Genomic DNA, 16287 nt, shown 5'->3' with positions numbered 1-16287 from the left:
AGACCACAATATTGGATAAAATCAGTGGGCGCAGACCAGATGGAGTAAAGAAACCTGGACCAGAACCAGCGCTAGGAGTAGATGGTGAAAAAAAAGTAGTTGAATGGCTTCTTGATATTTCCAAATGTGGATTTCCAGTGAAAAAGCAAGAATTGTTGAATACTGTTCAGAAAATAATTCGAGATGGGAAGTTTAAAAATAATTTTAAAGATGATCGCCCAGGTCAAAAGTGGTTTGAAAAATTTTTGGCCAGAAATAAAGAAATTTCACTTAAAAATGCGGAGGGTATTAATAAAGCTAGAGCCCAAGTCACAGAAGAGTCAATCAGATTGTGGTTTAGAGAATTAGAGGAATATTTAGACAGTATACACCAAAAAGATATTTTGAGTGACCCGAAACGAATTTTTAATGGGGACGAAAGTGGTTTTGCTCTTTGTCCAAAGACAGGCAAAGTTTTAGGGCCAAGAGGGTTCAAAAACTTATATCAAATAAAGCCAAGTAATGAAAAAGAAAATATAACGGTTTTATTAACATTTAATGCGAATGGAGATTTGTGTCCACCTTGTATCGTGTTTCCTTACATTAGACCACCAAAAGCTGTAGTGAATAGTATGCCTCAAGAATGGTGCTTAGGCAGATCGGAGACAGGTTGGATGAGAGGAGATATATTCTTTGAATATATCACCAATGAGTTTCACAACTGGGTAGTAGAAAATAACATAAAAAAACCAGTGCTTTTGCTAGTAGATGGACATAAATCGCACATGTCCTTGACGTTAAGTAAGATATGTGAACAAATGCAGATTATTTTGTATGCCCTTCCGCCCAATACCACCCACATTTTACAGCCAGCTGACGTTAGCGTATTTGCACCGGTAAAATCATATTGGAGATCAACAGTCCGCGCATTCCTATCAAAACCAGAAAATTTGAATTCTGCCGTCACAAAAACAAACTTTTGCAAATTGTTAAATGATGCATTGAAACATCCTAACATGCCCAATAACACTAAAAATGGGTTTAAGCGATGTGGTCTTTACCCATTCGATGCCAATAGTCCAGATTACACTAAATGTGTAAAAAACACTTTGGAAAATGTTCAGGCTGTTGATCAACACCCACAAGATGTTACCCGCTCGGATATTAATAGTTTTAAAAAAGTTTTCAAAAAACTGAAACCGAGACTAAAAGAAAAGAATATTGACATTCAAACTATAATGAAAGAAGTCAATAGGTTGAAAAAGTCTCTCCCTGCAGAAGTAGGATTTGCAGAGATTTCTATTGAAACTGAATCTGAGAGGTCACATACGGAACTTTCAATAGAAAAGAATAATTGTACTATTTTTAGTCCTATTGATTGTGAATTGGATACAACTAGAGAAATCACTATCTCTTCATTTCACGAAGACGCCGAAAATAAAACCGATGAAGCTAACTCCGATCCTACTGTACAGGTTCAAACAGTATCAGTGGAAATACATTCTGCACCAAAACAATTTACCGAATCTTGTACATCGAACATCAATAAATATCATAAAACCAGCAATAGTACTCTAGCATCTTCTAAGATTGACTATGACGAAATCACAGTATACCCAGATAATTCAACTCTTGACACCAACAAAAATGATTCGTTCCCTGACTTGTCCCTTTCGACATTACACCTTTCTGGCAGCTACTTCGATGTCGGCTCTATGGTGTCCTTAGATGACGTTCTAATTCTACCATTAGAAGATATTGCATCAACTCCCACTTTATTAAGTTTTGAGAAAGAAACTGCCATCAAGGAACTAACTCCAGAACTGCCTCGGACTTCATCATCAGCATCCACTGTATCGCTACCATCCTTACCTACAGAGTCTCCAGTACAACCGGCTTTAGCAGTAACACAAAACAAAACATCTGATCCATTTAAACACCACCTCATGCTACCTGAAATTTCTAACAAAATACGTAAAGAGAATCAAAGAACTCCAGCAGCCATATCTTCTGCTGCATGGAGAAAGTATTATGAAGACAAAGAACAGATCAAGAACGAAAAGCAGGAAGCAATACGAAAAAGAAAGTTAGAAAGAATAGAAAAACAAGAACAGAAAAAGACTTTAAAACATTCTCAAACTGGGCGTAAAACTGCTCCTAAACGAAAAAAGAATCTACATTCTCATCAAGAAATCACACAAGAAACGATAAATGAGGAATTTGAGAAAGAAAATTTACCAGCCGTGGAGAGGGTGAAATGTTCTGAATGTGATGATATATTAATTTCAGATGTAGAAGACGACAATGAGAAAAACATAGGCTGTGACAAATGTATTGGATGGTATCATCTGAAATGCACGCAATTTGTAGGATTAAGTTATGTAGAGGCCAAAGATAAATCTTTTGAATGTAACATGTGTCATTAATTGAAATTTTAAGGCTATAACAATCATTCCTGTCTCATTAGTTTATTAATTCAAGATTATTTTTAGTTATTTGATTTAAAAAAAAAATTGTACTGTTATTTTGCTTTAATATTGCCAAAAACTTACTATAAATCAAGACTGATCTTTAGCAATAATAATAGTATTATTGCTAAAGACATAATAGATTATAAGGTAAACTTGAACTGTCTACTTTAGTTTATTCTAATTTAAATTATTTACCTATTAGTCCTACTACTTAGGTACCTTATATATTTTTAAGTTCAATGTTGAGAAGATTTTGATTATTTTTTTGAGATTCTTTATTATGATAATAATGTTGATTTTTATTACAGTTTACTTAATTACATTCTGAAATAAAGAAATAATTGTTAAAATATATATTTTTAAGTTCAATGTTGAGAAGATTTTGATTATTTTTTTGAGATTCTTTATTATGATAATAATGTTGATTTTTAATACTCTAAAATAAAGAAATTGTTACAATACAATCTTTTTTTATTTTCTTAACCCTTAAACAGGCAAAGTACTATAGAGGACCACTTTAGTTTTGAATGTTTTAACGGGGTAAGGCGTAAGTAGGGACCACAAAATGTCAAACAGTCATAGACAATCAATATTTTTTATGATTTGAAAGTCAGTTGAGCAAATTGAAACGCGCCCAAAAAAAAAAGTGATTGTCAACTTTGACGTTTGGAATTTTTGCTAGATAACGATCGTTTAACGGCCATTCCCAATATTTGATCTATCTCTGGTTTTGCCCTACTAGAGATAGGAATAGCTCATAATTGACATAAAATATATGTCTCTAATGTCTAATGTGACTTATTCCTATCTCTAGTAAGGCAAAACCAGAGATAGATCAAATATTGGGAACGGCCGTAAGTGTATTGTGAGCAGGAAATTCGAAATTATGTCTAAAAAAAATAAAGTATTGTTTTATGTATAAAAACGTATATTTAGGAGTAATTACACAATTTGAACATATTTGTTTGCCAAAAACATTGTTTTTATTGTAGTAACGGTCGCTTGAATTATGTGGTCCATATATGATCATTGCCCGATAGGTTAGCCAAATTGTACTATGTATATTGATGAGTTTTCTTGTTTTTCAGCCCTCTTACCTGAAAGATCAAGACATTGAAGCATACCTTCAAAGTCTGGTGTCCTCAGAAGGGGAAGATAGTGACGATGATGAATTAAATGATTTTTGTGAAAACTTTAACAAAAGACTCGACCAAATACAGAACATCAGTACTGAAAACCTCCTAGATATATTGGAAACTCCTGTGGCACCATCTATATCAGGTTATAACCCGGTAACTGAAGATAGTCAACTGATACTGCCCGAGGATCTGGCAATTCGACTGCCGTCTCCGGTTCGACTACCATCTCCAATTAGTCCACCATCTGCAGTTCACCCTCCGTCTCCATTTCATCCACCACCGGCAAATCAACCGTTATCTACAGTTCAAACACTGTCTTCTGTAAGCGATATTCCCACTTTTACTCAACTAAATCTAAAAGAAAGATCTTGGTCAAATAATATTGAAAATCAAGCATTTCCAGTATTTGAAACAAAAGCTAAAGCTACTATTGCGTACAATAACATACATTTGCCCGTAGATTATTTTGAACATATGTTTACATCAAACATAATTGATATTTTGGTGGAAAATACCAATCTATATGCTATCAAAAATCAGTCAAAAAACTGGGTAGAAACGAACAAAGAAGAAATACGTGCTTTGCTTGGAGTCATTATAATGATGGGCTTAAATCCATTGACTGATGTTGAGCTTTACTGGTCAACTGATGACTTTTATAACAATCCTGTAATTAGCAGAGTAATGACACTAAAACGTTACAAGAAACTAATAGAGAACTTTCATGTGAACAATCCTAACACTGAATTGGTACGTAGTGATCCAAATTATGATAAACTAGCTAAAATCAGACCATTGATTGGAATTCTCAATGAAAATTTTTCAAGTATGTGTAGCCAATCTTCATCACAAAGCATTGATGAAAGCATGGTGAAATTTAAAGGCAGAAGCAGCATGAAACAATACATGCCAAACAAACCTATCAAAAGGGGGTACAAAATATGGGCACGCTGTGACTCAGAGTCCGGATACCTGTACTCATTTGATATTTATACAGGTAAAGCCACTTCATCTGATGAAAATTCTGGTGGTCTGGGATATAGAGTAGTAATGAATCTGTGTAAAAATGTCCAACCATACACACTCTTGGCGTTTGATAATTTTTTTACTAGTTTACCTCTTATGGAAATGCTCTTTTACAAAAATATATATGCTGTGGGTACAGTTAGAGTAAACAGAAAAGGTCTTCCAAGTGAAATAACTACAAAGAGAGGTATAAGAGACCCAATGTGCCTAAAACCAGGTGAATTTATGTTTCAGCACGCTGCTCCTGTATCAGTGATCAAATGGATGGATACTAAAGATGTCTATGTTGCCACAACTGCATTTGATCCCAGAAAGATACAAGTTATAGAACGCAAACAGAAAGATGGATCCAAAAAACCTATGTTTTGTCCTTTCACTATAGTACAATATACAAAAAATATGGGTGGAGTTGACCGCTTTGACCACTTCAGAAGCTCATACTCTATAGGTCGCAAGTCAAAAAAGAACTGGTTCCGCCTGTTCTGGTTTATGTTTGAAGCTGCTCTTATAAATGCCTACATTCTCTACTGCCAGGGTCATGTTATACGCAATAATAGCCATCGCCAATTTCGTTTACGTGTTCAGTGCTGCCAGGTCTCCCGATTTTCCGGGAGTTCTCCCAATTTTAGTAAATGTCTCCCGATATCCCGGATCCTCAGTCAAACCTCCCGATTTTTTCCACATCTTGAACAGTTACTAAAAAACACTGCGTCTAAGTGCGTGAAACGAAATAACCTACACAAGTTGCAATACTCAACAAAAGTAATGAGTTTGTAAAGTATGTAGCGTAAAGTATGCCTTGACAGAATGGAATAAAGTTGAATATCAAATAGCAAAACTTTGGAATTCAGATAACACCAGAGTCCAGACAAACCGGTATTTCTCATTATTATACGATCAAATTAAGAGACATAGTTCAGTCTAGTAATTGTAAGGATAAGTAAGGTATTTTAAATGAACAGCATTAGATTGCGTCATGTGAAGTGAGCAAAGTTTTGTTCGCTTGCATTTGCAACCACTTTGCTTTTGTGATTTTGTTGTCTCGGACTAAATATCATTGTTTTTAAGTATTTTAAACAAGTTTTTAAGCTGTAATTGTCAGAATTTAGAATGTCTAGTTCTGAGAGCGATATAGAGGTGCAAAATACACCCCCAAAGAAAAAGAAATACAGTGTCAGCTATAAGCCGGATTGGGAAAAAGATGATCTGTTTGAGGGATGGTTATCAAAAAGTAATAAAGGTAAGCGATATAAAAGCCTTTCTTAGATACTCGCTGATAAAAACTTATTGATCACAAAAACCTATTCATTCGTATTAGCCGTGTTCGTTTCATTTTTCAACTACGCGGCTTTTTTCGCAATTTGGCAGCTGACTGTCAACTTCATCATGTAGTAGCGCGGCGGCTAGCTTCTTGATGGCGCGGGCGACCTAATAAAATGTTGCCAGTTTAAAATAGTATTCTTAAAGTACGGCAGTTTTGTCGTCTTGAGAAATTAACGCTTTTTTGTTGGAATATTTAGGCTATATTAAAAAATATACTTTTCAGGTCCAGATTTCGCTTATTGTAAAGTGTGCTCTTGCGATATAAATATAACGAGAGGGGGTAAAAATGATATTAAAAGACATAAAGAGACAAAAAAACATGAAAGCAATAAGCTGAAAATTCGAGGTCAACAGAGTCTAGACCAGATGATAACAAAAAAATCTACATCGTTAGAAAAACTAGTTAAACAGTCAGAAATTAGAATTGCCGCATTCATAGTTGAACATAATATTCCGATCAATGTGATGGAACATTTCCCAGATTTAATAAGAGCAGTATGCCCAGATTCTGAAGTCGCAAAAAGGATTACCTGTGGACGTACTAAAACAACAAAAATTATTTCGGAGGTGTTGGGAAGAAGTGACGTTGATATCATGGTTGAAGCAATGCAGACAAATAGATTTTCATTAACAGCTGATGAAAGTACTGATAAAAGTACAAAAAAGCATTTGGCAGTAATTGTGAGGATTGCTCGAAGTAATCTGAAGGTAAATATTATGTTTATAATGTAAAGTTTACATTTCAAATATGTTACTTTTGTATACTTACTTATTAAACCCTATTCTTTTTCAGGTGGAAGATTATTTCTTTGAATTATTTGAAATTCTTGAAGGTAACGCCGAAAAATTGCATGAAATAATTACAAAAAAAATGACTGAATTGGGGATTCCATATAAAAAAAATATGATAGGGCTGGCCGCAGATGGTGCCAACGTAATGATGGGAAAGAACAATTCTCTTGCCACGAAGTTCAAACAAGACATACCACACCTTTTCGTTATGAAATGTGTATGCCATTCTGTACATCTTGTAGCGTCTAACGCTTGCTTAAAATTGCCTCGAGAACCCGAAGATCTAGCACGGGATGTGTATAACTATTTGAATGGTAGCCCAAAACGTACCGGCTTGTTGAAAGAATTCCAGGATTTTTTGGAACTAAAACCACACAAATTGCTGCAACCTTCCCAAACAAGGTGGCTCTCTTTAGAGGCAGTAGTAAAGAGGCTGCTAGAACAATACGAAGCCTTAAAGTTGTACTTTAGAGACGCTATTTTCAGTGACCGTATTAAAGCTGCAGAAAACATATTGAAAATGATAGAAAATCCAGTGAACAAGCTATATCTGCAATTTATGGCGTATGCCTTAGGTATATTCAACGAACTAAACAGAACCATGCAATCAGAAAATACAAATGTACACATAATTTACAACAGGGTCATGACCGTAATCTACACAATTTTGGGATGTTATGTGAAAGATGAATACATTTCAAGAAATGATCACAAAAACATCGACTATAAAAATCCTAGAAAGTACATGGATATAAAAGATTGGTATTTAGGCGCTGAAGTAGGGGCGACATTATCTTCACCAACATTAACAATCAGTCCCGAAGAGATAAAAAAATTCAAGTTCCGCTGTTTGGAGTTTTACATTGAGGCAATTAAACAACTATTACAGCGATTTCCGTTTGAAGACGATATGGAAATTTAAAAAAAAATGGAGTTTATGGATCCAAAAAAAGTTTGTAGTGGCAAAATACTATCCATCGCCGACATATTGGGAAGGTTCCCAAATATAGCTCCTTCAAATGTTATCCAACAGATTGACACCGAATGGCGGCTACTTCGGAATACGAAATTAAACACTGAAGATGAAAATTTAGAAGTAGGAGCTTTCTGGAAAAAGATAGCCCAGATGCATTTGGGTGATGGCAGCAAAATGTTTCCAAATTTAACTTCGACAGTTTTTAGTTTTATGTGCTTGCCACACTCAAGTGCATCTGTGGAAAGGCTGTTTTCCCAAATAAATTTAACGAAAACAAAGTTACGGAACCAACTCTCTACCTCGGTAATATCGGGAGTCCTGCATACCAAAAACATTTTGAAAAATTCTAATTGCTTCAGTTTCGAAATTAAAGACCAAATTTTACAGAAACATAATAAAAATATGTATTAAAAATCTCCCGATTTTTTTTGTAATCTTACCTTAAGACTCCCGGATTTTTATAGGTATACTTCCCGGAAAATAAAATTTGTAAGGTCAGGCGGGGCAATCTCGACTGCGGGAAATTTCAACTAATCAACATAACTTCCGTTTTTAACGTAACTGATAAAAATGCCATCTATATTCGGGAAGCGCAATGTGCTTTTCTTAATTTCACCGTAGATGGCGCTGATAGACCTAATACTGTTTGACCGACACGGCCATTTTGTTTTCGACAAAATTCCATGCGTGCACGTGCAGAGTGACAGCTTAAAATTTATATTAAAAAAGTGATTTCAATGTGGATTTCCAAGGTTTTTAAAGGTAAGTTATATTGTTTATAACCCACTTCATATGACTAGGTTGAATTTTTCTGTTTTACTTTGTGTTTAAACAGTGTTTTGGCAATAGTTTAAGTAACCCCACTGAAATTGTTTTGTCGGCAAATGTCAACTATTTGGCAGTTGAAATTGCCCCTCTACATTTTATATGAAGATTACTAAACAGTAGTGATGTGCATATGTCGATAATTAATCGATATAAACAATCTCTTATATTGTGAATATTAAAGATATTTGGGAAAAAATAACTCTTTAGAAGTTCCTGAAACAAAAAGAAATATTACATAGTAGTTCAACTTTATTGAATATATTTATAATTTATTGCAGATGGTTCGCCACTATAAAAAGAAAACTGAAAAGACTTATACTGTGGCAGAACTGCAGCAAGCACTGAAAGATGTGAACAATAAAAACATGACGAGCTACCAAGCAGCAGAAAAATACGGTATACCAAGATCCACTATTATAAGTAGAGTATACCACACTGATATGAGCGACAAGATTGGGAGACCAACGGTTTTTTCAGAAGAAACAGAAAAACGAATGGCAAATAGCTTACACATTATGGAAAAACATGGTTTCCCATTAACCAGAAAAGAAGTGGCAGTTCTCGTGTCTCAATTTGTGCGCAGAAATGGAATTAACACTCCGTTTAAAAATGATATGCCAGGAAAGGATTGGCTGCAGGCCTTCCAAAAAAGACACAGCCTATCGATTAAAAAGCCACAATCCGTCGAAATCGCCAGACGAATGGCATGTGACCCATATATTATTTATGGTTATTTCAATTTATTGAGCGAAGTGCTGGCATGCCTGGGGTTAGAGGATAAGCCTCAACAAATTTATAACTTAGATGAAACCAGCATATGTAATGACCCTGTCAAAGGTAAAGTTATTGGCAAGCAAGGATTTCGCTGTACCCGGACAACTAGTGGTCCCGGAAGAAATAATACAACTGTGTTACTGGCGGCAAATGCTTCCGGGAAAAAAGTACCACCACTTATAATTTTCCAAGGGAAACACCTTTGGACGGAGTGGTTGTATAAAAACGAAATGATTGATACCGCCTATGCAGTTAGTGAAAAGGGCTGGATGCAAACCAGCATTTTTGAAAAATATATGAAATCGGTGTTTGTTCCTGCGTTGGGAAGTGCGAGGCCGGTGCTGCTGATATATGACGGTCATTCGACGCACGTCGATTTAAATGTCATCGAATACGCGCAATCAGAAGGGGTTACAATTTTGAAACTTCCACCACACTCCTCACATGTTTTGCAGCCTCTAGACTGCAGCGCCATGAAACCCCTAAAAGACCGCTGGGAAGACGAAGTAATCAAATGGCAGAGGCTTCATATTGGTACAAAATTACCAAAGTCTGAATTTGCACGAATTCTAACCAAAATATGGGATGAACTGGATCCTCTAATTTTACAAAATGGATTTCGTAAGACTGGCATTCAACCATTAAATCGAAATGCCATCAAGGAGGAGATTTTCGACCCTTTGGTATTGCAAAAATGGAAGAATTCTCAGGCCGATGCCATACAAGAGAGCCCCATACCAGCAGTGCAAGTTGTGCATGGCTGTGGTTGCAACATAACACATGAATTGGAGAATTCTCAGTCCAACGCCATCCAAGCGGATTCTTTACCAGCGCAAGATAAGCATGGCTCTGATTGCAACGAGACACAAGAATTGGAAAATTCTCAGTCGAAAGCCATCCAAGCGGACTCTTTACCAGCGCAAGATAAGCATGGCTCTGATTGCAACGAGACACAAGAATTGGAAAATTCTCAGTCGAATGCCATCCAAGCGGACTCTTTACCAGCGCAAGATAAGCATGCCTGTTACAATTGCAACGAAACACAAGAATTCAAAGAGAATGTCATGCCTGTCGTACCATCGGTTCCAAGTTTAACCACAATTGCACTAACCAAAATAAATAAGCAATTTACAAACGGGCAAATAGTTGAAAAAATCTGTGACGAACCAAGTTCCAGTTTTTTTTCTAATAATAACTCCCACCAGAAAAAAGCGTATCAGAGTAACATCAAGATGCAAAACGTACCTATCACTGTCACGTCAAAACTGCCAATATCCAAAAAATTTGACTTGAACAAACTATCATCTCTGAAAATTTTAGATTGCAAGTTAGTGAAAAATGCAGCTAAGACAAACGAGCTTAAGGAGCCATGTGTTTCGTTTGAGGAATTATTGCTTCAAACTATATCAAAGAGTGATCTTCCAAAAACAAAGAAAAAGCGTATTGTTAACAGCAACGCCGAAGTTTTGACATATAAAGACACAATAGATAGAATGAAAAAAGAAAAAGAAGAGAAGGAGATGATACTAAAAGATAAAGAAAATAAAAAAAAAGAGAAGGAGAAGAAGAAAAAAGATAAAGAAAACCAAAAAAAACAAAAATTGCTTGAAAAACAGGCCATCTCAAAGAGCAAAAAACCCAGAAAACCTAAAAAACAGGAGAGAGAATCAGGCGGGTTGGATCCAAAGTCAAAGTATATTAAAAAGTCTGGTAAGAGGAATATCCGCAAGTGCCAGAAATACGTATCAGATAGTGATTCTCCTTGTTCATACGTATCTTTGAGTGAGACTGAATCGGTAGATAATTTGGAAACATTTTACAACCGCATGATGGAATTAGATTATGAGGAAAATGTTGCTGATGTGGAGTTAGTTGAAGCTAGTACATCTAAAATAATCCCAGTACAATGTTGGTCAAAACAAAAACCAAAAGAAGGAAAATTTATTTTAGCAAAATTCTCGTCATCGAAGGGCAAAAAGACCTTTAAGTATGTGTGCCAGATAGAAAGTGTGAGTGAAGGCAAAATTGTAGTACAAGGTTTTCATTCCTTAAACAAGAATAAAAAAGTCTTTCGTATTATCGAAAATGATCACTCAATCATAGAAGAACATGAGATAATTGATTATCTTCCCGACCCTGATGTGAAAGGCGTTGATTATATGTTTCCGAACGATATTGATATTAAAGAATATACTTAATTAAGTTAAACAGAAGACTGTTGATTTTTTAGTTTTGATTTTAATTACTTAGTTTGATAGTATGATTGTAGTTACAATTACTCCGTCCAAAGACTATAAAACTAAGACTGAAGTTTTGTGCCAATGTTATGTTAAGAATAAAGTAGTAAAATTCAACATGTCTGTTGAAGGTGTTGCTCTTTAAGTAATAAATATGTATTTTTTTTTATTTTGCACATAGTTTTCTTATTTGACTATGGACTAGATTTCCATTCCAACCCACCCATTCGTCTTCACTCTGTTTGCACCCACTGGGGAAAATATGCGAAATAAACCCATGGAAAAATACGCGTCGATTTAGCTCATCACCCTGAATTCTGCACTTTCCACTTTCATTTCTCATATTTACTCCAGTGGGTGCGCTGTGGAGACTAATGTGAAATAAAATGTTTCATGCTTCCCCACAGTTCCGCCGTTATGTCGTGTATTGAATTCAAACATTCGTAATCTCGTACACTAACCATCCAACCAAATATATTTCGTAAGGCCTTTTAACCTGCCATCCTGATGTCCTGAGATCGTTCTGTCCTGTACTCATGCCGACACATTAAAATTATTTTTAAAACAAAATTCGAATTTTTTTCGCGCATTTCCCGTGGCACTACCGGTGGAACTACTGGTAGTGCCATGGTTAAATTTTATTTACCGTAGTACTACCACAGCTATTAAGTGCCAGCAGTGCCACGGGAAATGCGCGGTTTTTTTTTACTGTCGTAGGTATAAAAAGGAAGTGTGAAAACATCTATCGACTATTTTTTTATCAGTCACATCACTAGTCAGTATAGCGAGCAGTTGAAATTACCCCGCTTAAATTTGTTATGCGTTTTTTTTCAAATGTGAGCCTTGTTTCATAGAAGATAGGATTCAATTTAGATTATCGACCTTACGACAAACCTCAGGAGCTCAAATTTAGCCGTTCATCTACACTACAACTCCGCTTATAATCAATAGTTTATTTTGCCCCTCCGAGGGGGAATTTCAACTATTTTGACCTTTTTATATAAGAAAGGCATTTTCAAGTATAAAAATCTATAATAATTGAATACAAACATGGAAAAATAAAACTCACATAACCACTCTACAGCATGAACGCAGTAAATTTTCTATAAAATTGCATCAGGTATTATTTACGGGTGGTCAAAGTTTTTTTTTCTATCACCGGTTGAAATTGCCCCGCCTGACCTTATCTGGCAACACTGTACGTGTTGCCAGAGGTCTAATCAACAACTTCAGTTCCCGTAAGGCATCTTCAACCATATTGAAAAATAAAAAAGGAGGTGTGTTCAGAATCACAGATGAGGTACGACTGTCTAATGTAGGGGTTCACATGCCATCTGTAGGTACGAAACGGCGGTGCCGCTTTTGTAGCACTCGAACTAATCCCAAGCGGTCTAACATTGAGTGCAGTTCATGCAAAGTCCCATTATGCGTGACGCCGTGTTTTGAACGATTTCATTTGCCATATGTGCCTCATAATTTGTAATGATTACACATATTCTTGTATGGATATATTGTGTCCATAGATATTATATTGTGGTCTCTATAAAATAACAATTCTGATGATAATTGGAATGGTTCCAATTATCATCGAAATTGTAATTTTGATCAGTTCAGGGTAAAGTACTTACTTATAGAGACCACAAAATTTTTTCCATCACTGGGCAAAGTACTAATATGGACCATATGGTTTTTTTGTATTAAGGTGCTCCTAAACGAGCCATGTTTTTTCAGCAATTAGTGGCCGCACTATTGGCAACTATGGCCCGGCCATCACAAAAATATTGCATTACAAAACATGGCCGAGCAATCTATGGCCGAGCCATGTGTTGCGATATGTCTGCAATAGTATTGCGCATGATGCAGACTCCTAAACGAGCCACACAAACCGGCAACAATGGCTGACGAAATCACAATCGTCGCAGCAGCCTATATCGTTTTAAGAGAAAAATCAAAAAAGAAAAAGCGGAGAATGTGGATTCGACCTTACTTCAATAGGCGTGAAACAGTAGACAATTTATGTCAAGAATTAATGCTTGATAAAAAATTATTTGACAACTTTTCTAGAATGTCAAAGAGTGACTTCGAGTATATTTTAAATAAAATCGGACCGAAAATAAAAAGAAATGATACAAACATGAGGAACGCAATACCGGTTACCACAAGATTAGCGATAACTCTACGTTATTTGGCAACTGGAGATTCATTTAAAAGCTTGATGTATCTATTCAGAGTGTCAGATGCTTCGATTTCTGTTATAGTTCCAGAGGTTAGTGCAGCTTTGATAGAAGGATTAAAAGAATACATCAAGGTAAGTTGACATTGGTTTATTATGTAGGTATGTTATTATAATCATAAGGTGTACTTAATTATACCTACTTAACTCTAATTATAAAAATAATAGTAATAAATCATCATCAATCATCATCGACATGAGTTCAGAGTTCAGACCATGGAACTGAACAACTTTCCCGAAGAAACTTGTTATGTTACCAAGGTAGGTACTTAGTACATCTTAGGTAGTAATAATTTTTACTTTTGTGATTCATCATACTGGAGAGTATATGACACAAGTTCTTCATAAGTAGTCGACTGAGGAACTTGAGACTGATTATCCAAAACATGCTGTAAAGTATTTTGCTCTGACTGAGTTTGAATTGAAGTATTAACATCTTGAGAGTTAGGAACAATAACATACTGGATATTATTTTGACGTGGTAGTATGGAAATGTCAGAATATTGGCTTTGTGATGTGCTAGCTCCACCTCTACTACTGTTAGGACTTGGTGTAAATCGAGACAAAGGTCGAGTTCTGTGCATAGACATATCACATTCGAACAAAATTTGCATAATTTTTAATTCTGCTTGAGCACGGGTGTAATCGTCATATTTGCTTAGCTTGTTTGCTATATGCTCTCCGAAACCAGCATATTCATTTCTTTTTGTTTCACCAGCACCACGTATAATGTTTTGAGCCTTTTCTAATAATGGATCTACAGTCTTAGGTCTCTTAGTACGTGGTTTTGGACTAGTATCTAAGATTTCTACAGAGTCAGTTGTATCTGTATTCACGACTTCTTCTGGGCCAGCACTGTCGTCAGTGTTTGCAGTTTCCACCTGAAATAACAACACCGGCCATCAATACATGAAATTGTGAATATAAATTTAAACTGTTTTCAGATGCCGTCAAGAACAGAAGAGTGGAAGCAAGTTGCGAAAGATTTCGAGGATCGTTGGAATTTTCCTCACTGTTTGGGTGCAATGGATGGCAAACACATCGCAATTATCTGTCCACCGAACAGTGGGAGTCAATATTATAATTATAAACAGTTTTTTAGTATAGTGCTGTTTGCTGTAACAGATGCACGTTACAATTTTTTGTATGTACATGCAGGTGTTCAAGGAAGTATATCTGATGGGGGAGTTTTTAGACATACAGCTTTTGGGAAAGCACTCCTGAGTCAAACTCTTAACATACCACATCCTAAATCCCTCCCGGGCCGTGAAATGTTAACACCATATGTTTTCCTGGCAGATGATGCATTTCCACTAACGGAGAATATTTGCAAGCCCTATACGTTAGATTTGAACATAGGGTCTCCTAAACGTGTATGTAACTATAGAATATCTAGAGCACGCCGTATAGTTGAAAACTCTTTTGGAATCTTGGCTTCAGTTTTCCGGATTTTACACACAACTATTGATGTTGAATTAAAATATGTACAAGATATAGTTATGGCCTGTGCATATCTACATAATTTTTTGCGACGAAATACAAGATCACGATCTGTATATTCACCACCTGGGACCTTTGATTGTGAAGATATTGATGTTGGTAAAGTAATACCAGGTACATGGAGAGATGATGAACAAAGATTAACAGATTTAAGAATATTGGGAAGGAATGCAACCACAAGGGCAAAAGCTGTGAGAGACGAATTTATGCACTATTTTATGACACAGCAGGGGCGGGTAGCATGGCAAGATAAATATTTAACTAGTAGAGGATCAAGATAAAAATATTCTGAAGGAACTAAGTAGTTCACGTTATCCATTATGATACATACCTACTTACATTATAGTTAAATATTTTCTTACATTATAATTAATGTCATAAATACTTAATTAAATAGATACTTACATTAGGTGTTGCATTTTCACTGTCTAATCCTGTATTCGCGGTGTTTTGGTTATAAACAAACGATATTGCATCATAAGCAAACCATTTCACGATTCTACCACCAGCGCTACCGCTTTTATTTTTTTTCTGCTCATTAAGTGCGTATGTTCTTAGGCTTCTAAATTTTTTATAAGCCTCGTCGTTGGTTATGCCGAATTTTTCAGCGATTTCATTCCATCCGTCTTTTTTTGCCATTCTATATTTGTAAATTCCGCTTTTCGTATCCCATAACTCAGGATGTAAATGAACTTCATTGATAAAATCAACCACCGTCTCGTTAGTCCACGTATTAGTCATTTTTGTTTATTAATTATAATTCACATACATAACCCGAAAACCAAAACAAAACAACGTGATAACTACACAGAATATAGCAATTAGTCACGGCACGGTGCGTCACCTCGCACAGCCCACTCATAGTCAACTTCACGTCGTGTAGAAAAGGATGCACTATATCATAACAATTATTGAGAGCGACTGAAACAACAATAAAACTGGCTGGGCAACATTGCAGTAAAATCGACAGCCCAGCGATCGTCCGGCAACCTATCAAAACAATATCGGC

The 16287-nt window shown here is 35.8% G+C and overlaps 2 protein-coding genes across 3 annotated transcripts; one reads left to right on the top strand and one right to left on the bottom strand.

Moving 5' to 3' along the window:
• The first annotated feature begins 5246 nt into the window (after positions 1-5246).
• Positions 5247-8190, top strand: LOC121735744. Of its 2 annotated transcripts, none has more exons than XM_042126661.1 (3): positions 5247-5855; positions 6420-6646; positions 6732-8190. In XM_042126661.1, exons 1-3 carry the CDS (start codon positions 5726-5728, stop codon positions 7650-7652), a joined length of 1278 nt encoding a protein of 425 aa, XP_041982595.1. In that variant the 5' UTR covers positions 5247-5725; the 3' UTR covers positions 7653-8190. The 2 variants fall into 2 exon arrangements, with proteins under 2 accessions (XP_041982595.1, XP_041982594.1); XM_042126660.1 differs by having other exon boundaries at positions 6162-6646.
• A 5322-nt stretch (positions 8191-13512) lies between these two features.
• LOC121736074 lies at positions 13513-15917 on the bottom strand. The gene is made up of 2 exons (XM_042127125.1): positions 15684-15917; positions 13513-14659 (listed from the first exon to the last, which is right to left on the bottom strand). The coding sequence occupies exons 1-2, from the start codon at positions 15915-15917 to the stop codon at positions 14075-14077; spliced, it is 819 nt and encodes a 272-aa protein (XP_041983059.1). The 3' UTR covers positions 13513-14074.
• Between the last annotated feature and the right edge of the window lie 370 nt (positions 15918-16287).

Source organism: Aricia agestis, chromosome 18, assembly GCF_905147365.1.
Source record: "Aricia agestis chromosome 18, ilAriAges1.1, whole genome shotgun sequence".
Lineage (NCBI taxonomy): Eukaryota > Metazoa > Arthropoda > Insecta > Lepidoptera > Lycaenidae > Aricia > Aricia agestis.
This window is presented reverse-complemented; position numbering and strand designations above follow the sequence as displayed.